Source organism: Pseudorca crassidens, chromosome 17, assembly GCF_039906515.1.
Source record: "Pseudorca crassidens isolate mPseCra1 chromosome 17, mPseCra1.hap1, whole genome shotgun sequence".
NCBI classification, from domain to species: domain Eukaryota; kingdom Metazoa; phylum Chordata; class Mammalia; order Artiodactyla; family Delphinidae; genus Pseudorca; species Pseudorca crassidens.
The window spans coordinates 83,724,180-83,747,843 of NC_090312.1; the positions used below are offsets into that span (position 1 = coordinate 83,724,180).

The window sequence follows — 23,664 nt, forward strand, 5'->3', positions numbered from 1 at the left end:
CAGCTGTAAAACCCCGGGCAATTGATTTAATTTCTCTACGACACGTCTTTCTCCTCCGTGAAACGATAGTAATAGTCATTTCTACCTAACAAGTTTATGAAGATTAAGTGTTTTAGTTTCAGTGAAATGCTTAGAGAAGAGCTGGGAACCTTGTATTTACTTAATAAATGTTAGCTAACAGTAGAAAAAATAATTCGATTAATTGAAACATTAAGAATTTCATATAAACACTTTATGATAAAACTTCTATGTATTTCTATAATAGAAATACTCTATTAATAGATTTATTCAATAAATATCTGGAAGATTCGTGAAATAGAGGTATCTGACCAGACATACATTCAGAGCCACAGGACAAGGAAGGAGGACTCCCAACGTTTAAATAACATGGCTGTTTGACACAGGGTGAACCCCCAAAGCTTCAGCCATACAAACACATGACGAAACTCAGAGAAAGAGGAAGAAGGCGAGATTTGAAAATACAGGTGACCCTTGAACAATACCTGCTTGAACTGCACGAGTCCACACATACGCAAATTTTTTCCAATAAATATAGTACCTGTATTTTCATTTCACAATCTTTGAATTCACTAAGTGTGGGGAAAAGTTTGTGTTTGACTAGAGATCCCAATATGTGGAAACAAAAGAACTAGGGTTGGAGTCCTGATTCTGTCCAGACTGTTTCAGCTTCCTGCCCTTGGGCGAGTCATTGATCAATTCCTTTGTTTCTGAGGCCGAGAGAGCAGAATAGAGATTTCAACTACACGGGGCTGGGGGTCAGGTGGGCTGGGCGGTGGAGAGGTAGGTGCCCCCAACTGCCTGCCTCATTCGAGGGTCAACTGTATACTCTGAATAGATACGATTTACATTTTGGAGAAAGAGAAGGGCATTATCCCAGAAGTCTTAAAAGCAAGACAAAACAGAAAACAGCAGACTGGTGATTAGAAAGCCGCTTCAGTGGTGAGAAGAATGAAATGGCTGATAATAACCATCGAATTTAAGGAACAGGCAAACGGACGGGCAAGGAAGGATGGAGACTGTGGAAAACAGGGAAGATGTGTAGGCCTAGAGCCGCCAGAGCATCTAACTTTTTCAGCAAAAGCCACAAGTCTGAATTTTTATGTGACCTCTTCATTCTTTTACTTTTATTTATTTTTGTTTTTGCGGTACGTGGGCCTCTCACTGTTGTGGCCTCTCCCGTTGCGGAGCACAGGCTCCGGACGCGCAGGCTCAGCGGCCATGGCTCACGGGCCCAGCCGCTCCGCGGCATGTGGGATCCTCCCGGACCGGGGCACGAACCCGTGTCCCCCGCATCGGCAGGCGGACTCTCAACCACTGCGCCACCAGGGAAGCCCTACATTTTTAATTATGATAAAATACACATACCCTAAAGTTTATCATTTTAACCACCTTTAAGTGTACAGTTCAGTAGTGTTAAGCATATGCTCGCATTGTTTTGATCTCCAGAAAATTTTCTTCTTGCAAAAGTGAAACTCCGTCTTCTCTAAAAAACTCCCCATTGCCTCTCCCCCGCCCCTCCCCTGGCAAACACCATCCTACTTTCTGTTTCTGTGAGTTTGACTTCACTAGAGACCTCATATAAGTGGAATCCTACAGAGTTTAACCTTTCGTGTCTGGCCTCCGTCACTTGCATAATGTCCTCAAGGTTCATTCAGGTGCCCCATTAGGGTTAGCTTTCTCCCTATGACAAAATAGTATTCCATCCTATGTCTCTATCTTTCCTTTTGTTGCTTGTGCTTTTGGTGTCATAGTCAACAAATCACTACCAAATCCAATGCCTTGAAGCTTCTCCACTGTTTTCTTCTAAGAGTTTTACAGTTTTAGGTCTTACATTAAGATCTTTGGTCTACTTTGAGTTAATATTTTATACCGTGAAAGGGAAGGGTCCAACAGCATTTGTTGAAAAGACTGTCCTTTTCCCATTGAATGGTCTTGGCAACTGTGTCAAAATCATTTGACCATACATATGAGGGTTTATTTCTGGGCTCTCTGTTCTATTCCATCAGTTTATATCTGCTTTTATGCCAGTACCACATAATTTTGTTACTGCAAATTTATAATAAGTTTTGAAAGTGTGAGACCTACAGTTTTGTTTTGGCTATTCATTGCCCTTTATGGTTTGATCTTTGTGGTCCTTTGATGGATTTCTCTATTTCTGCCATTGGGATTTTGTTAGAGACTGTATTGAATCTGTAGAGTGATTTGAGTTGTGTTGACATATTAACAAAATTACATCTTCCAATTCATGAATATGGGATGTCTTTCCATTTCTTTCTTCTTTATTTCTTTCAGCAACATTTTGTAGTCTTCAGTATACAAGTCTGTTGACTCCTTGATTCCCTTTTTTCCTAAATATTTTATTCTTTTTGATGTTATTATACATGGAATTATTTTCTTAATTTGCTTTTTAGATTGTTCATTTTAGTGTATAAAAATGCAACTGAGTTTTGTGAGTTGATTTTGCATCCAATAACTTTTATGAGATTTTTTATGAGTTCCGATAGTTTTTAATGAATTCTTTAGCATTTTCTGCATATAAAATTATGTCATCTGTATTAAGCAGATAATCCAGAGCCACTAAGACTCACAGTTGACAAAGTATTGCTGGAGCCCAGAAGAAAAGCGTCTCTACCAATCCCTCTACTCCTAAGTTTCCAACTAAATCTCAGAAGTAGAAGAATCCTCAACAATTGCTTACCTAAAGAGTGGTTTCATAGCACAGTGTAATTCTATATTTTACCTGATGGTTTGTTTATTATCTTTTTCCTTTTAATAAAATTTAAACTCTCCAAAAATAATTTAAAAATAAAATCACGTCATTTGTGAGCAGATATAATCTTTTTTCTTATTTTCTAATTTGAATGTCTTTTCTTTCTTTTTCTTGCCTAATTGCATGGCTAAAACTTTTAGTGCTATGTTGAGTAGAAGTGGTAAAAGTAGGCATCCTTTTCTTATCTTGATCTTAGAGAAAAAGCCTTTCTGTCTTTTTCTACTGAGTATGATGTTAACACTGGGCTTTTCATATAAAGCATTTATTATGTTGAGGTAGTTTACTTCTATTCCCAGTTTGTTATTTTTATCAGGAAAAGGTGTTGAATCTTGTCAATTGTTTTTTATGCATTGGTTGAGACAATCATTCCTTTTTCTTACTGAAGAGTATTCCACTTGTGGTAGTAGGACAGTTTGTTTATCCATTCATATGTTGAAGGACTCGTTGACTGGCTCTGGTTTTTGGTGATGAAGAATAAAAGCTTCGCTAAAACTTCCTGTACATATTTTTGTGTGAACAGATGTTTTCATTTTTCTTGGGTAAACGCGTGTGAATGTGCATGCTTGGTTGTATGAGAATGCTTTGTTTTGTAACAAACCATCGAGCAGTGTTTCAGGGTGGCTGCACCGTTCTGCATCCCCAGCAGCAATGAGTGAATATTCCTGTTGTTCCACATCCTCACCGGCATTCTGTACTGTTGATTTTTTGGGTCGTGTTATTCTAATAGGTTTATGGTGATACCTTGTTGTTTTCTATTCAGTTTTGTTTGTTGCGCATGATAGACGGCAATTTTTTAAACATACAGGAAATGAGCATGTTGGAAGGTATCGGCTCACAAAGTTGAAGCGATGGGTAGAGAAACATGCTCAGGTAGGAAGGAGCAAAGTTGCCTTCACACAAAACATGTGATTTTAAGGTGATGGACTGTTTAAGCTGTTTGTACCAGGGGTGACATGAGGAGATTCACATATTGCACTGAAGTCTTGACCATGGTTCAGTCACAGAACAGAATCTCATACTAACCTTTACCTCTCTTGCATGCTCTTGGGATTAAAATTCCTTAGTGAGAACACCAATTTGGCCAAAATTAGTCTACTGGTTTATATTCTACTCTCCATGGAACTGAGTGAGGGAATACGTATTCCTTCCATTGTGCTTTTGTTATTGAAGGCAGGGCTCTAGTTCCCAATTATCTTGGGAAATCCCCCTCTAGGAACGTTGGTGTGATGCTGGACAGCCCCAGATGGCAAGTGGAGAGGGTCAAATAGGTGAGTGACTTCTCAGGGTAGGCCTCTGACCAGAACTTTATTCTGAGGTCTGAATGAGGAGGATGCCCCAACCATGGGGCGATCAGAGACACGACCAGGGCAAAGGTGCTAAGGTGCCTGTGAGCCTGGGGTGGGAGGGCCCAGTGGAAGTATGGGTGGGGTGGGGCTGACACCTGGAGGGATAAAGGGACCGGGGTACCGGATGAGTTTTGGAGAGGTGAGCCTGTAGCTCACGTAAGCCCAGATGAAGGGCTTGCACTCCTTCCCTGCATGCTGGGGAACCACCGGCAGGTTGTTCATGGTGAGGGTGGGCACACAGAGGAGTAGTGAGGGCAGTTAGGAGACCACTATGGAAGTCCAGACAACATGACGGCATCACACATGAGGAGGTGGTTACCCAGGAGAGAGGTGAACATAGCTGTGATTTACTTGAGAGGAAGAGTCCACAGGCTGAGGAGTGTGAAAGGAAAGAAAAGAATCAAAGCTGTGTGTCTTGCCTTTTAGACTAATTACTAAGTTGTGTCATCTACAGAGATGAAGAGAGCAAAAGGCAGGGTTCCTTCCCCTCATCTGGGTTTTGGTTAACTCAGACTTTTGTTGCTGTATTAAGTATGAAATGTGCATTCAGTCCACATGGAAGGACCAAGCTGGAATTAAGAGAAGAGTACTAATTGGTGTAAATTTCTGTACATAAATGTACAAACTAATAATCATTTGTATATAATTTAATTTTTAAAAATTCACATCTGTACTTAATTACCTTGAATGACAAAGGAAGTGTTCTTCCATCATTCAAAGTAATTATCTGTATCTCTATCTCTTCAATATAAAATGTTTATCCCTTCCATTTGTATACTTCCCTTCATGAGATGAGTAAATAGGTCTCTGACATTCACAATGGAACACCTCAGACCTCAAAATCGTAGTGAGCATGGGAGAGACATGTCACTGGAAAAACGAGAATGTCTAGGGCCTTAAAATCCCGTCTCCACCTAAATTGTAACTGAAGTTAACTTCAGTTTGAACTTCATTTTAAATCCTTTTTTTGAAGTGTTAATGGGAAGTATCTGTGATGGAAATACTGATAATTAAGGGGAAGTATTTTCTAACGCCTCTCCAAACTATGGCAGTTTTGTATTGAAATCACTCTGAGGAGAATCTTCTGTTAACAAATACGCTTATTTTGTTTTGTCTCTAATTTAGGGTAATCATGTTTTTTCAAAACATGTATTTATTAAGGTATATGGACAATAGTATTTGTAGCCCATTGGCCGTAAACTTTGGAGTCAGAACTGGATTTGACTTAATTCTACCAAAACTCAATTTTTACTCAAATTCGGACCAATTTCTCCCATGTTTTTTGGCCTTACTTTCCCCACAGATAGAAGTGAAATAGTAATGACTTCTATATAATTGAGGTAATGACATTGCCTGATGCACTGCTTGGGTCATACTGTTATTAAATGACTAAGTAACTTGTCATTATAAAATAAATAATTCTTAAAATTATTTCTATACATTTTTTGTTGAAAATCTAGAAATTATAAAAGTTCACAAGTAGAATATAAATACCATCTGTGATACCATATCCAAATTATGATCACTTGAGTTAACCTCTTTTAAGCCTTTATATTCAATGTTTTTATTTTAAACTGTAATTTAGACAAGATGTGTATATTCTTATGCAAGTTACTTTTAAAAACTCAACTAAATATTGTTATATATTATAAATATCTTCTCATGTTAAGGAATCTATTTACAAATAGACTCCAGTTAACCTTGAAAAAGAAGGAAATAGTAATACACACCCAAGAAAAATAAAAGCCCACAAATATACAATTCAATCACATATATGATTTATCCTATCACTACAATATCTCCAAAAGATTCTCTAATGAACAAAACAATGATTGTCTGAAATTTTGTTTTCTGTTCCTCCCAGTAAACATTTTAAAAAAGTAAATATCAAAAAATTTAATAAATCTCATTATATTTGCCAGGCTTAGGTTCAAACTCAGCAAGGAGACTTATACTACTTATACTACAGATAAAGTAACATTATATTGGGAAATAAACTTGTAGCATAAATAGAGATTATTTAAATATATACACACACACCCTGGATCTATCTGTCTATCTATCTATCTTACACAGAAAAACTTCTCAACTTATTTTCATTGTAATTTCTCACATTATTATCACGACCTATTTTCAGAATGCTGAATAATTGTAAAACAAGTAATAGAAACATTTGTTTAGAATGAGCCACTTACCTAAGGTTTATCTTTTAAATCTTTGTAAACAATTAAACAATCATGCTGGCCCAATTCCAAAAATCAGTATTGCCAACGAATACTCAATCAGTTAACAGAAGAATTTACTTGCAGCATTTTTCTTACATTTTTTTGGTTTGAGTTCATAAAACCTGCTTGTGCTAAATATTCAGTTGTTTTTCTAAATTCAGTAAAACTGAAGAAAAGTTGTACATTGATGTTCACTAACTAGGACTGAGAAACGTCTGCATGCTCATGATTCTACACTGAAGCGAGCACTACTAGGGATTCTGAATAGATGTTAAAGGCCTATAATCGTTCACGCTGCATCAACGGTTCACGCGTTATTTTCTGAGTAGTAGTCTATGGTATGGATATACCACAGTGTATTTAACCATTAAAAAGTATCTGAGATGTTTCCTGTTTGGGGCTCTTACGAATACAGCCCTGTAAACATCTATGTGTGGGTTTTATGTGAACCTAAGTCTTCACGCCCTGAATGAATCTCCAGAGAAATCTAAGTGAAAAAAACAACTTCCAAAAGGTTAGGCTTTATGATCCCACTATGTAACATTCTTGAAATCACAAAATTATAGAAATGGAGAGCAGATTAGTGGTTGCCAGGTGTTCAGCAGCAGGTGAGGGCAGGAGGGAAGTAGGTGTGGCCGTAGAGGGTAAAAGGAGGGTCCTTTTGGTCATGGAGGTGCTTTGTCTTGACTGTATCAGTGTCAGTATCCTGTTGTGATGTTGCTCTGTTGTGTGAGATGTTATTCTTGGGGGGAAGCTGGGTAAAGTGCACGGAGGATCTCTCTGCATCATTTCCCACAACTGCATGTGAGTCTACACTCAAATAAGAACAAAAAGCTTTATTATCATGTGATATGATTAGGACTACAGTTGTGCTATATTTCTAGGACATAAGGTAAAGAGATGGTATTTAACATTCCTTGTATAAAGTATCCCATTATCCATGAACAGTAAAATTCAAAATTCCAGATGAGATTCCAGAGGAAGTCTGGAGATTAAGAAACTAAACTATGTAGCAAGTGTTTTAGAAACAGGCAAAATGAAACAATACTGTGTGGAGATATAATAAAAATCATTCGAGTAACTGATGAATATGAAATTTAGGCTAGTGGTTTCATCTGGAAGGCTATGATTAAAGTACACAGTGGCCTTCTGGGAGGTGGACGAAATTCTACCTCTTGGCATAGAAATGATTAAAAGGTTATTTGCCTCAAAAATTTTCACTAAGCTATACATTTGTTGTATGTGGTTTTCTTTATTTGCCTTTTATTTTACCGCAAAAAGTTAAATGAAATGAAATGAAGTAAAATGTTAAAACCACATTTAAACCATACTCAATGACTTCTGAAAAACGTATTTTTTTTGAAAAATGTATTTTTTAATCTGACATTTTTATTGATAAATTATTCACACATCATGAATTTCACCAATTTAAAATAGACAGCTCAGTGGGTTTTAGTATATATAGAGAGCTATGTAACCGTCACCACGATCTTATTTTAGAACATTTTCTGCCAACCTGAAAGAGACCCTGAACCCATCAACACTCACATCCCATGACCCCCTTGCCCCAGCCCTAGGCAACCACTAATGTACTTTCTGTCTCTATGGATCTGCCTACCTGGATATTTCATGCAAACGAAATCACTCACTATGTGGTCTTTTGTGAACAGCTTCTTTTACTTAGCGTGTTTTCCAGGGTTCATCCATGTTTTACCCCGTATCAGTAGTTATTCTTTTTATTATCAAATAACATTCCATTACGTGGATATACCACATTTTGTTCACCCATCATCAGTTAATGTGTTGTTTCTGCTTTTTGGCTACTATGAATTGTGCTGCCCTGAACACTTGTGTACAGGTTTTTGTGTGGCTATATGCTATTTCTCTTGGGTACTTACTACAGAAACTCAAACTGCAGAAAATCAAAGACAAAGAAAAAATTCTGAAATAAGCCATTGAGTTGGGGAAAAAATTTACCTATAGTGGAACATGGATTAGGATTACAGCTGACTTCTCATCGGAAATCTTGAAATCAAGAAAAGAGTGAAGTAAAATATTCAACGTGTTGAAATAGAAAAGCATACACTCAGAATTCTATACCCTGTGAAATTCTTCTTCTAAAGTGGAGAAATAAAAAATGTACCAGATACACAGCTACAGAGAGTGCCTTACCAGAAGCCCTGTACTGCAAGAAGTGTTATAAGAATTTCTTTAGGGTTTAGGAAAATACGTCAACACTCAGATCAACATAAGGAAAGCAAGAGCTGAAGGAATAAATGAAAGTAAAATATTTTATTTTTCTTATTCTTGCTTGATTGGAAACAAGTTTTAGTTTAAAATAATAATAGTAACAATGTATGGTTTTATTGAAGAACACAGGTAAGTGCTATGAATGACAACAATGTCCATAATATATGAGAAAGATAAATCAGGAATATTCTGTGATTAGGTACCTGAGTTATGCAAGAAGCAGTACAGGGCTCTTTGAAGGTGCATGTGGATTCATTCAAAATGTATATTGGAAACTCTAAGTCAAACACTTATTGTTTTTTAAAGTATAATTGATACAATAAGATAAGAGATATAATGGACGCTTTTACATAAAAAGCTTAATTTAAACCAAGGAAGTCAAAAAAGAATTAGGGTGGTGATGGGAGAAACAAAGAGCAAATATGCAACAAATAGAAAAGTGTTTTAAACCTGGTGGATATTAATTTGGTTTATCAGTAATTACTTTATATTTGAATGGTCTAAATATATCAATTATAAAACAGAAATTGTCAATGGGATATAAAAGACCCAACTCTAGGTTCTACAAAAAACACACAACATTTTAATACGAAGACTGATAGGTTTAAGGTAAAGGCATATAGAAAAATGTATTTTGCTAACGCTGACCAACATAGCTGGAGGAGACGTATCAACTACACACAAAGCAGACTTGAGAACAAGAAAAATTATCCAGGTTAAAGTGAGGAAATACATAGTAATAAAATGGTAGAATCTCCAATTATAGGTAGTCATGCTAAACACCTAACAACAAAATATCAAAACATGTGAGGCCAAAACTGATAGAACCGAAAGGAGAAACGGACATCTCCACTACTGGAGCTGTGGACCTCAACAGCACTCTTTCAAGAATTGTGAGTTCAGACGGGCAGCGATTCGGTGAGGACACAGGTGAAGTAAACAGCGCTATCCTTCAAACTGGCTCACAGCAGCCCTCCCTTATCCCCAGGGGACACGTTCCAAGCCCCCCAGGGGATGCTTGACACCCTGGGTGGTACCGAACCCTGTATATACGATGTCTTTTCCTGTACATACACACCTGTGATAAAGCTGAATTTACAAAGGAGGCACAGTGAGCGACTGTCAACGGTAACTAATAATAAAATAGAACAACTAGAACAATATCCTGCCATAAAAGTTAGGCGACCGTGGCCTCTCTCTTTCAAAATATCTTCCTGTGCAAATGTAAAGCCTTTTCCATCCTAACTAGGCACTCATCACACACTGACTGTAACTTGTGCAGCTCCAGACGCAGCGGCACAGGGAGCACACGGTTCCTTTCCCTCTTCACAGGTTCACGAGTGGGAGAGTCCCTACCGCCCTCTATGAGGTTGAGAACTTTCACCTTTTCACCTAAAGGAAGCACTTCACAGCTTCTCTTTGGCGTATCCGAACTGCCAGCATCATTCTTCGTGCCCTTTGGGCCATTATTACGTAGGAGAAAGGTCGCCTGACCACAAGCACTGTGACCCCGGGAGTTGGCCTGCTACCCCCGCGACTGCGGAGTGACTGAAGTGGAACACGGATGGAGGGATGGAGGAATGGTTCCCGTCCTATGAGGATGGAGCTGACATAGCGAGATTTCATCACCGTCCTCAGAATGACGCGTGGTTGAAAACCTAGGAATTGCTTATTTCTGGAATCTTTTAGTTAATATTTTTGGACTGTGGTTGACCTTGGGTCACTGATGCCAAGTAAAGTGAAACCGCAGATAAGGAGGGACTCCTATCTTTTGCAGAACACTCTGTCCAAAAACAGCAAAATGCATATTCCTCCCACGCTTATATGGAAAATTCACAAAGATAGACCAGATTCTAGGCCAGACACAAAACCTAACAAATCAAAAAGAATACAAATCATACAAATTATGCCCCCAGACAACAAGGAATTTAAACTAGCAGTCAGTACCAGAAAGATAGCTTGAAAGTCCCCCAAATATTTGGAGAATACCTTTCTACATAACACAGGAGTCAAAGAAGAAGTTTGGAGAGAAATTTAAAAATACTTTGAACTAAATAAAAATGAAATAGAACTCTTCAAAATTCGTTGGAAGCTGTGCTTAGAGAAAAATTTATGCCATTAAATGCATATATTCAAAAAGATGATTGAAGTCAATGATCTAAGCTTCTACTATAGGAAATAGAAAAAGTGGAGCAGTCAAAGCCCAAAGCACAAAGAAGAAAACAAATAATAAAGTCACACAGGAAATTAGTGAAATGGAAAACAAACAAACAAAAACAACAGAGAAAAGTCCATGACACTAAACACCTGCCCTTTGAAGTGATAAATAAAAATTGATAAACCTCTAACCAGATTAATCAAGAAATAGAGAAGATACAAATTACCAATATTGGAAATGAAAGAGGGGTCATCACTATTGATCCCATGGACATTAAGAAAAGGCTCATAGTAGAATACTACAAACAACTCTATGCCCACAGCTTTGACAACCTCGGTGACATGGATCAATTCTTTGAAAGACACAACTACTAAAACTCACACAAGGAGAAATCGATATTCTGAAATGGCTTATATGTATTACATAAATTGAACCAAAAAAACCACCTAAACTAGAAAGTTTTCCTGGTGTGTTCTGTCACATATTTAATGAAGGAACGGAACCAATCCTCCACAGTCTTGTCTAGAATATAGAGGCAGAGGCAACACTTTCTAAGTCATTCTTTGATGCCAGCATTATCCTAATACCAAAAACGATTTTAAAAACATTACAGAAAAACAAAATTAAGACCAATATATCTTATCATAATTTATGCAATGACCTTCAAAAAGTTACTAGCACATCAAACCCAGCAATGTATAAAAGGGATTATACATCACAACCAGGTGGGCTTATTCCAGGTAAGCAAGGATGATTCAATATTGTAAATTCAATCAATGTAATCTATGCATCAAATGTTTAAAGAACAAAACAAGTATGGTCATATCAAATGATGCAGAAAAAGCACTTGAAAGAACTCAACATACATCCATGATTAAAACTGCTTGCAAAGTAGGAATATAGGGGAACTTCTTCAACTTGATAAAGAACGTCTACAAAACACCCACAGCTAATATCACACTTAATGATGAGAAACCAGACCCGTTCCCACTGAGACCAGGAACAAGGAAAGGACATATTTTCTCACAATGAATATTCAAGTTATGCTGGAAGTCCAGGCTACTGCAATATGACAGTAAAGAAAAAATAAAGTTACATTGACTTAAGGAAATAAAGCCATCTTTATGGCCATGAAATAATTCATGTGTTGGACTTTATTACAATTAAAAAGTTCTGTTCTGGGTTTCCCTGGTAGCGCAGTGGTTAAGAATCTGCCTGCCAGTGCAGGGGACACGGGTTCAAGCCCTGGTCCGGGAAGATCCCACATGCCGTGGAGAAACTAGGTCCATGTGCCACAACTAATGAGCCCGTGTGCTGCAACTATTGGAGCCTGTGCTCCACAACAAGAGAAGCCACCTCAATGAGAGGCCCGTGCACCGCAACGGAGAGTAGCCCCCGCTCACCGCAGCTAGAGAAAGCCCGCACACAGCAAAGAAGACCCAACACAGTCTAAATAAATAAAATTAATAAAGAGAAAAAAAAAGTTCTGTTCTGCAAAGTATACTTTTAAAGAAAATTAAAAGGCAACCCATCCACAGAGAGGGAGAAAATATTTTTAAAACATATATTTGATGTGGTAGCCAATACAAACGAGGAGCTATCTCCAATATATATATAAAGAACTTTGTTAAGTTCAACAATATGAAAACAAACAACTGAATTTAAAAATGGGCAAGGTATGTGAATAGACATCACCAAAGAAAATACAAAGAGGGAAAATAAGCATATGAACATATGGCCAACGTCATCTGTCATTAAGGAATTGTAAATTAAAATAGCAATGAGATACCACTGTACACGTGGTTCAAATCCACAAAACTGAAAGTACCAATTGCTGGTAAGGATGCAGAGCAACGGGAACTCTCCTTTATTGCTAGTGGATGTGCAAAATGGTACTGCCGTTTTGGGAGACAGGTTGGCAGCTTCTTGTAAACTAACTATGATCTTACCATATAATTCAGCAATACACCTCCTAAGTTATACTCAATTTATTTAAAACTTATGTCCATGCAAAAACCTGCCTGCAAATATTTATAACAGCTTTATTCATAATCACCACAAACTGGAAGTAAGCACAATGTCCTTCAATAGGTAAATAGATTTTTTAAAAAACTGTAGTGAACTTGCTTAATATTCCATTGTCTGGACCATGAAATATTATTCAGTGCTCAAAAAGAAATAAATTATCAAGAGCTAAAAGACATGAATCATTCTTAAATGCACGTTGCTAAGTGAAAGAAGCCATTCTGAAAAGGCTACATTCTCTATGATTTCAATTACATGACATTCTGATAAAGGCAAAACTATACAGACAGTGAAATGGTCATTTCTAGAGGACCATGATGTGGGGAGGAAATAGCTGAAGAGGATTTTCTTAGGGCAGTGACACTCTTCTGTAGGATACCATAATGGTGGATACATGGTATTATCCACTTGTCGAAACCTGTAGAATTTGCAGCTAAAAGGTGAGTGAGCCTTAATGTGTGCAGATCTTTAAAAAAAATCATTTTGGAGGTTAAGGGATATCACAATTGAACGCAGGATATGACAAGAGAGTCTGAATGTATTACAAACACCGGAAACCACCTCACTGAAGGGCTTAGGAAAGTGGAACTGACCTAAGTGAATCTGGAAGTTAATGAAATCTGCAAGACTAAAGGCAAAAAAGAACAGTACGTCAATCCTCTACCTAGTCAAGTCTTCCCACTAGGGAGTGGATTAACTGTCCTGATCCTGCTGTACGTACGTACTGGATTAGAACAGTTAAACAAGCAGATGGCAGATGGTGCAGCATCTGTTGGTGGGAGGCTACACATAAGCCAGGGGAGGAGGCTAGGACTGTCTGTGTGATGACGGGTTCCCTTAGCGGCAGCCACGTAAACTCACGTTTAGCTTAATGTAGGTACAGAGTAGGTATGTGAGCAATTCAGTACACACACACACACACACACACACACACCCCTCCTGTTCTGTGAGCTGAGGGGCCTAGAAGACACAGCTACTCCACAAGCAATGAGCACACCAGCTCCCAGAATGTAGTTTCTCAAAGATTCTCTAACAAAGCGAAGCAGGGCCTCTGGGAGGAATTGCTGATTCTTGGACTGGCAGGAAATGTACAAGATGAGCCTGAAACACCTTTTAGCACCAGAAACTGAGAAAGTGCTCCAAAAAAAAAAAAAAAATGCAAGGACTTTTCAAAGCAACACTAAAACCAACTGGAAGAGCTTACAGCCCAGAGTATAAAAGAAGTATCCACAATCCACACTAATCTGTCAAAATGACTGAAGAAATCTGAAAAATTGAGGTAAACAGACAAATCTGCTACGTAGCAGAATTCCAGGGAATGTATGCAGAGAGTCCACCCCTGTGGAGGTAGAGCATATTCCCCACTAAGGGTAGGAGCTCCTTCCAAGGAGCACAGCATGGAAAGGGAACAAGAACCACAGAGTAAGAAACCTGGCAGATGGGCTTCCCTGGTGGCGCAGTGGTTGAGAGTCTGCCTGCCGATGCAGGGGACACGGGTTCGTGCCCTGGTCCGGGAAGATCCCACGTGCCGCAGAGCGGCTGGGCCCGTCCGGAGCTTGCGCGTCCGGAGCCTGTGCTCTGCAACGGGAGAGGCCACAACAGTGAGAGGCCCGCGTACTGCAAAAAAAAAGAAACCTGGCAGACTCTTCCTCATCCAGGTGCTGGTGATGCAGTCATGACGGCAGGTACACGTGATAAGACATGATAAGACCAGCACTGTGCCTCTGTCATCTTCCTCCCAACACACATAAGCCCAGTCTAATCACAAAAAAAATTGGAAAATTCCAAATCGAGATTCAGCCTGCAAAATACCTGACCAGTCCCCCTCAAAAGTGTAACAGTTATCAAAAAAGAAGTCCTAGAAACTATTACAGCCCAGAGGAGCCAAAGGAGACATAATTACATGTGATGTGTAATCCAGATGTGATCCTGGGACAGGAAAAGAAGTATTAGGTAAAAACTAAAGAAATTTGAATAAAGTATAGACTTTTGTTAATAATAATGTATCAGTACTGGTTTATTCCTTGTAAGAAATGTAATGTAACAATGTGGGATGTTAATAATAGGGAAAACTGGGTGTGGAAACTAAAAATAGAATTACCATACGACCCAGCAATCCCACTACTGGGCATATACCCTGAGAAAACCATAATTCAAAAAGAGTCAGGTACCACAATGTTCACTGCAGCTCTATTTACAATAGTCAGGACATGGAAGCAACCTAAGTGTCCATCAACAGATGAATGGATAAAGAAGATGTGGCACATATATACAATGGAATATTACTCAGCCATAAAAAGAAACGAAATTGAGTTATTTGTAGTGAGGTGGCTGGACCTAGAGTCTGTCATACAGAGAGAAGTAAGTCAGAAAGAGAAAAACAAATACCGTAGGCTAACACATATATGGAATCTAAAAAAAAAAAAATGGTTCTGAAGAAGCTAGGGACAAGACGGGAATAAAGACATAGATGTAGAGAATGGACCTAAAGACATGGGGAGGGGGAAGGATAAGCTGGGACGAAGTGAGAGAATGGCATGGACTCATATACAGTACCAAACGTAAAATCGATAGCTAGTGGGAAGCAGCCGCATAGCACAGGGAGATCAGCTCGGTGCTTTGTGTCCGCCTAGAGGGGTGGGATAGAGAGGGTGGAAGGGAGACGCAAGAGGGAAGGGATACGGGGATATATGTATATGTATAGCTGGTTCACTTTGTTACACAGCAGAAACTAAGACACCACTGGAAAGCAATTATACTCCAATAAAGATGTTAAAAAAACAAGTGATGCATCAGTAGGGGTTCACCAACTGTAAGAAATGTCGACAGCAGCCTGTGATCTTAGTAAGAGGGGATACTCTGTGTGAGACAAGATGGGGAGAAAACTTTCTGCACAATTATTTTGTAAACCTAAAAGGCTTCTAAAAGATAAAGTCTATTAAAATTGAAAAAGAGAAAAAACACACGTTTCCAGGCACTTTCTCATGAGTGGGCTGCCAAACACATCAAGAGTGATCGAGTTCAAACGCTTCATCTTTCACATAAAAAATGAGAGTCAGAGAAATGCAGGCCCTTTATGACCATCAGACAGCTGGAAAATACCTATAACACAAATTCTAACTTAGGTGTTCACGTTTCCATCCTCACACACTTTCTTCTCCTTGTCTTTCTGTCTGATCATTCTGAAAGTAAAACGTCAGCTCTGTGAGAAGTGCAGAACCTGGATGACACACACTTCCCGCCCTCACTCTGATCTGCGGGGCAGGAGAGTGACTGGGAAGCGTCTTTGCTGGGGTGTGGTGATGTCCACACGCCTGTCTCTACCCGCCGGTCACTTGCTCTTCTCTGTAACAGGGTCCACTTGGGCTTTCTGCTGTGTGTCCTCCCTGCCGATTCCTCTGGGTGGGAACTGGCTCGTGCTCCACTAAGGAAGGGTTTATCTGGCCTGGCTTTGTCTCATTATCGAGGGCGCTGCGAAGCGGGTCTTTAGTGTGTGTAAGACAACAAATAGGGATGTGATGGGAATCAGTAGCCAGGAGTAAAGAGCATGCAGTTAAGGAACTTGTCACCTGTGCTGTCTCTACGCATAGCCTAATTAGGGGACAGACCTGTGGGTCCAGCAGAGAAGGAACTCCTAAGGGTGTTAATGAGAACCTAAGGATGTAAATTAGGCAAGTTCTAGATATTTTATTACTTTTTAAAATCAGAGATACAATAAACAATATTTAACACCCTTCCCAAACCGGTGGGAAATATTAAAAGTCAAGTGATTTCATGTATGGCTTTCCTCTGTGGTAGTTAATTCAAAGAAAAAGAGTCCACTGCAGTCAGAATTCTGGAGGAAAATCTTAATCCATTAGACCCCAAAACCTATTTCCAAACTGAAAACCAATTGAGAATTGTTAGCAGTTAGGTGAAACATGATATGTTACTCAATGACAGTTGAAGCATTTTGCCAAGATCTCAAATGCTTTATGTTCCCAAATCGCATCTAAGTATGTTCCTTGATGACTCATAAAATCTCTGAAATGGTTCCAATATATAAAACAATGCCTCATTTTCAGATGAGATAATGTGACTCTTGTAATTTTATTTTCTGATTCATCTAAGCTAAAAAAGAAAATTCCAATGGAAATTTTGAATTAAGTTAAGCATATAGCATAACAACTAAAATGTTATTAAACTACATTTTTTATTCCTTTTATCAAAATTTGTTTTCATTGCATGAATATATCATTTTAACTTACATAAGTTAAAGTATGTAACTTAACTTATGTAAGTTAAAGCTATTCATTCTGCTCCTGTAAAAATTACACAATTTTAGAGTTTGGTTCAAAGTCACAAATTCAGAATCAGGGTGATGGTTGGTTGCAGTTCTAATTATCTAATGTTTTCTATCAATAAGACCATAAAAACAAAAAACAGATGAAACTCTTTTTCGATCTCAAAGCTGGCACCTGCTCTAATCTTTCTTGGTCAGGAAACTGGTAGCTTTTCTTCCTTAGCAATCTTCTAGCAAGAAGAATGCCCGGGGTGGTGTGGGTGGAGCCCAGAATTGATGATCGCACACCCAGACATGAGAAACATACAGATGCAGGTGCTGTGATGACCTAATTCTAGTTATTTAGCTAAAGAATCCGTTAACAACAGTCCACTGAGTGCCCAAGCGGGGAGCAGGGATCCCCGGCCACACAGATCAAGCCTGTGGCTACCTCCAGCACGGAAGCTACGGCTACACACCCTTGACGGCATCTGCGAATGATGCAGACTTCTAACCGTGGCAGTGAATAGTGTAGGCGAATAAGAGAAAGTCACAGGCACAGCCTATCGTCATACCTTCCGAGGCTGCTTTCTAAATTTGGGCCTCTGGGGGCCCTGACCTGGAATGAGGAATGCGGCCCATCAGCATGGTACTTAAAACCATCCACACCTCTGAGCTTGCGGTGACCTTTTCTGCCCATGTAAGTCCCTTCTTAAACATTTAATTAATATCTCAGTCCCACTGAGGTGTAAGTCAGTCTGTTTGCTTAGATAATTAGCAGTGAAGACAAAAGCACCTAATCACTGCTGCAAAGTGAAAGATTGGAAGCAAATAAGAATATCACTACCTACACTTCCTAAACCTCTCAAAAGAGTAAAAGTTTGTTGTGAAGGGCCACGTGCAATTTGTGATACAATCTTAAATCCCTCTTTGAAACAGAAGGAACACCATTGGGAAGTGGCGTGATTAGCGCATTCTCATCTTTCATGCCGCGTGGATCTGTTTAATCAAAGTCTCATCACAGTAAGTGTAAGCCTGCTGCTTGCCTCTGAAGGGCAAACTGCAAACAGGACTCCATGGAACAGTGTGCGGTTTTGGAAGAGAATGCACTTGTTTTTGCTCCCTGGACAATGAATTTAAAATCACGTTGTACTTTTGAAAAAAGACTAAAGTTAAAGTATCTTTGCTTACACGGCTGTATTTGAAATCTGTGTATATTCAGAACCGAGTAGTCTGTGATGTGCTGCTTCTCGTTTGTCTAAAACTCTGTTCTCAAATATTGCTTTTCCCTGTACCTATTTGACATAAGCCTGAGGTCTGAAGTACGTATATTTTATGCGAGGTTCACCACGGGGTGATTTTTCAAAAATCAAGTAGGATTTTTGAGAGAAAAACCGAGCGATGAATATGGACGCACCTTGCCTGTCTCACAGAGAACGCTCTCCAACAGCTCTGCTTGTGGAGCTGGGGCTTTTCAGATGCTCGGAGTTGCCTCTTTGAGGCCTGAAATATGTAAATATATCAGAAGAGTTTTCTCCAAATTGTAGCAGGGCAACGTCTTCACAAACCAAGTGAACTGGAGCCGCGAGAAGCCGAAGGTTTACGGTATTTTCACTTTGTTTGACCCCTGAGTACAAACCTTTAGGCGTCTTTTCTCCTCTCTCCTTTCCCTTGTGAGCTGATATGGGGATTCAGTGAAGGTTCTATGAATGTTATTGAATTAGCTGTGAAAAACATTTCCCAAACGCCTGACACCGGCCTGCATCACTTTTCTGCATCATTTTTTATGTCCTCCCTCAGCTCCACAGAAGCTGCTCAACCTTCCAGCTTCTCCCAAGGTGTAGATTAGAGGCCGCTGACAGTGAAACTGCTGGGCCCGTTGTTAACATACAAATTCCTGGGTCACATAAGCTGAGTGAATTAAAGGATCTGAAGCCGGGCTTCATATCTGCACATTACCAACATCCTAGAAAATACCACAGTAAACACTGCTGATCTTTCTGTGTAGCTGTCTAGTGAGCTGAACCTGTGAACCTTGAGATGAAGTGTCTCTAAATGTTGTCTCTGTCTCTCTGTCTCTCTCTCTCACACACACACACACACACACACACACACACACACACACACACACACACACACAGTCTTTACATGCTCTTCCCATTGCCCCAGCTACTAGATGAAATTTTACAAACATAAATTTTTTTGTTTATAAGCTTCTAAACATTTGCAAAGATTTAGAGATATATTTCACCTAGAGATGCACTTAGTGGGCACGGACTAGTAGGAATTAACTGAAAAACTGGAAAACATAGCAAACAGCTGTATTTCTTTGAATTACATTTTTTTCTTAGTGATACTCACTGATCTGTTTCTAATATACAAAAAAAAAACCCAAATACCAAGTAAGAGATTATCCAAAAGTCTGACAGCACACTGGACCAGCGTCATATTTCCTAATGAATAGAATGAAAAGTTTTTAGCAATGCCCTAAATCCTCATTTGCACATGGGGAAAATTATGATATTAGGAAAAAGTAAAGAAAACTCACCACTTCTTCATGTCTGCATTTCCTCACATTAATCCCGTTTATCTGCAATGGAAAGAGAGACACGGCTTCACGTGGTATATTGTGAATTGACCTTATGTTTTGGTTGCACATGGAAAATAATGGTAAGGTGTATACCTGCAGAATTGCGTCCCCAATGAAGAGCAGTCCCGAGAGCTCGGCTGTGAATGGAGAAGGACAATTGATTAGGCATCGTCTACTTCCTTCACACAGATGAAAGAGTGTTTAATTAAATAAAGTCAAAACTGATAAAAGGGAAAAAATGAAATGTTTTATATGGGTAGCATCTTAAAAGATCCACAGGTAATAGAAATGCAAAAACAATCACGATTCAACTCCTATGATTGAAACATGAGCTGAATTGGAACACATGCTGTGATAGTTCCATTTCATTCTATCATTTCAGATCTTAGTTGCCAGAAATTGGCCACACTTCTGGATGGAGGACTAAATGTTCTCACGTTCTTATGAGAGCATTAAGGCATCTATGAAAACGTTTAGAGCTAGACATTCACTCCGTCAGCAATGGAACCAGCTCCCCGTTTCTTTTTAAACACTAGGCTGTCTCAGTGATTTCGGTCACTGTAACAGTTGGTTTACATCCTCAGAGTTTTTCCTGGATGAAATTTCATATGAAGGGCTGAGTTAAATTGCATATGAAAACTGAAAAAATATATATATAACTGGAGTTGCCTGTAACTGATGAGACTTGCAAGCATCAGAGCGTTTCTACGCTTCCTTGTTAATGAGACACTGTGCAGTCATGCAGTCTCTGGCTCACACACAGCCACCTGCTCTACTGTCTTCCCTCCCTGCCCGCCGGGCGGGTAAAGGACTTGGACTCGGCAGTCAGAACCGTCACCTGTTGCCTGGTCATGGGACCCTGGCTGGTCAGTCCCATATACGAATTTATGATTGTAAATATTTTTTTCCTCAGTGACAGGGACTCACAGGACAGCCCTCTTAACACTTTACCTCTTTGCTCCTTGGAGATTTTTGAAATGACAACTGGAATGTTATGTTCCGCTCCCCCCTGAAAAGAGAAAATCATATATCGTGCTTTTTAATCTCAAAAAATTAAATACACAGCCTTTAGTTAGGAAACTATACAAGTTATGAACAGCATGTGAATAGACACCAAATAGAATTAAAATAGACCCCTGGAATTTTTCTACCAAATAGATTGTCCTCCCAAGAAACTTATCTGTTTAGAATTTCTCTGTGACATGCAATAATTAATAGCAGTTGACTTTGAAAATGTCAATTTTTAAAATTAAGATTGGTGATCCCTTAAGAAGGCATTTCCTCCAATGTGTAGCAGTGCTGCCCATTGTAGAAATTCATACTTAGGGCTCCAAACAGTAGATAATGATGTATTTCCATTATCTGGCTGAGTTGTTCTATGCTGGGGACCAAGCAAGGGCCCCTTTGGATGCTGCATGGCTGGAGAAACTACATACACAAACTGGTACCAAAAAACAGACTGTGTATATGCCTGATGGGGAAGGGTCATTATATTCCTCTTTGTGTGAAAGTGCATACTAAACAATTAACAGAATACAGTAAACTGACAAGAATATGGCAACAGTGCTTTGTCTAATTGACCAAATAAGATAGAAAAAAACAAAGAAAAATAAGTAAGCTAAACTTATGTGGACGGAAATAAAATAACTCCCTGAAGTAACTGCATAAACTTATGGTTTTTATATAACAGATTTGAGAAGGTTGAAAGCAATAGTTGAAAACTCAAGTAAGTGCATCAAAGAATAAGACTTCATGTAGAAAACAAGTACAGCACTTTTAACATGGGTAGTTGAAAAGATAATCTAAATTTCCATGGGGTTTCTGTAGCTTCAGAATAAGTAAACCTCCTAAGCCTTTTTTCCTTCAAGGACAAAAATTGTTTTAGACAAGACCTTTTTTCCCATGAATGTCCATTTTTAGCACTGAGTTGTCAATATATTTAAAAATAAGATAGGCAGTAGTTGTAGAGAACAGCAGTGGCTTTCAAGCTTTTCTTGGCAAGTAGTCCTTTCTACTTCTGGGACATTAAGAAGAGACGTGATAAATAAAATACTGAAAACTGTCTTACCCAGGGTGAAATTCAAACCCACCCCTGAATCTCCTGTTCTCACCATTTCCCACCAACCTGACATTCACCCACCCACCCTCACTAAGTTTGTGCAGAAGGTCTCTGGCATAAGCTTCCTTGGCTTCTGATTCTGCTCTTGCATTTGTGTTTGTGTCCATAACAAGCCCTGATCCTGTCCAAGACAACCTCTCATCTGATCAAAGCACAGGACTGGGACTCAGGGTGCAGTACAGAAGGAGTGCTTCCTTAGCACAGTAAACCCGGAGCAGAATCCAAGCCCTTCATGTTTACCAGTCAGGGTCCCAAGTTCCCAACCCCTGCATTCTGTTTTATCTTTCCCCCTTATACTTATTAGCTTCTTACCTACTACAATCTCACACCTTTCCTACATACATTATTTGTTTTCTTTCGCCTAACCACAAAGCAAGTTCCACAAGCACAACACATTTATTTATTTATTTTGGTTATTTGTTTCCTGCATTGATGTAATGTCAGTGCCTGGAATAATCATTCTTTTTTAAGCTTTGAAATGTTTGTTGAGTGAATGAGTGAATGAATAAATGAAGTCTAAAACTTTTCCAGACCTAAAATTGTTCATTCTTTTTTTTTTAAACAATTTTTTACAGATTTTTTTGATGTGGACCATTTTTAAAGTCTTTATTGAATTTGTTACAATACCGCTTCTGTTTTGTGTTTTGTGCTTTGGGCCCCGAGGCATGTGGGATCTTAGCTCCCTGACTAGGGATTGAACCCACACCCCCTGCACTGGAAGGCAAATCTTAACCACTGGACCACCAGGGAAGTCCTGTAAAATTGTTCATTCTTTAAAGTACTTTGCAGAGGGAGACCTTCAAGACCACAGAGGAGCAAGACGTGGAGATCACCTTCCTCCCCACAGATACACCAGAAATACATCTACATGTGGAACAACTCCTACAGATCACCTACTGAATGCTGGCAGAAGACCTCAGACTTCCCAAAAGGCAAGAAACTCCCCACATACCTGGGGAGGGCAAAAGAAAAAAGAAAAAACAGAGACAAAAGAATAGGGACGGGACCTGCACCTCTGGGAGGGTGCCGTGAAGGAGGAAAGGTTTCCACACACTAGAAGCCCCTTCACTGGTGGAGACTGCGGGCGGCGGAGGGGGGAACCTTCGGAGCCGCAGAGGAGAGCGCAGCAACAGGGGCGCGGAGGGCAAAGCAGAGAGATGCCCGCACAGAGGATCGGTGCCGACCAGCACTCACCAGCCCGAGAGGCCTGTCTGCTCACCCGCCGGGGCGGGCGGGGCTGGGAGCTGAGGCTCAGGCTTCGGTCGGATCCCAGGGAGAGGACTGGGGTTGGCGGTGTGGACACAGCCTGCAGGGGGTTAGTGCACCACGGCTAGCCGGGAGGGAGTCCGGGGAAAAGCCTGGACCTGCCGAAGAGGCAAGAGACCATTGTTTTGGGGTGCGCAGGGAGAGGGGATTCAGAGCACCGCCTAAATGAGCTCCAGAGACGGGCACGAGCCGCGGCTAAAAGCGCGGACCCCAGAGACGGGCATGAGATGCTAAGGCTGCTGCTGCCGCCACCAAGAAGCTCCACACCCGCTTCCGGGGAGCCTGTGCAGCCCGCCACTGCCAGGGTCCCGGGACCCAGGGACAACTTCCACAGGAGAATGCACGGCACGCCTCAGGCTGGGGCAACGTCACGCCGGCCTCTGCCGCCGCAGGCTCACCCCGCACTCCGTGCCCCTCCCTCCCCCCGGCCAGAGCCCCCGAATCAGCGGCTATTTTAACCCCGTCCTGTCTGAGCGAAGAACAGATGCCCTCCGGGGACCTACACGCAGAGGCGGGTCCAAATCCAAAGCTGAACCCCGGGAGCTGTGCGAACAAAGAAGAGAAAGGGAAATCTCTCCCAGAAGCCTCAGGGGCAGCAGATTAAATCTCGACAGTCAACCTGATGTACCTGCA

At 40.1% G+C, this 23,664-nt stretch overlaps 1 protein-coding gene across 6 annotated transcripts in view; it reads right to left on the reverse strand.

Moving 5' to 3' along the window:
* The window catches only part of SNTG1 (syntrophin gamma 1), a 476,492-nt gene that overhangs the window by 145,708 nt on the left and 307,120 nt on the right, over positions 1-23,664 (reverse strand). For all 6 annotated transcript variants that reach the window (XM_067712365.1, XM_067712364.1, XM_067712363.1 and 3 more), the window contains 3 exons: positions 20,598-20,655; positions 19,740-19,783; positions 19,605-19,646 (listed from right to left, as the gene is read on the reverse strand). In XM_067712365.1, the coding sequence (XP_067568466.1) occupies positions 19,605-19,646; positions 19,740-19,783; positions 20,598-20,655 (144 nt within the window). The remainder of the gene's footprint in view (positions 1-19,604; positions 19,647-19,739; positions 19,784-20,597; positions 20,656-23,664) is intronic.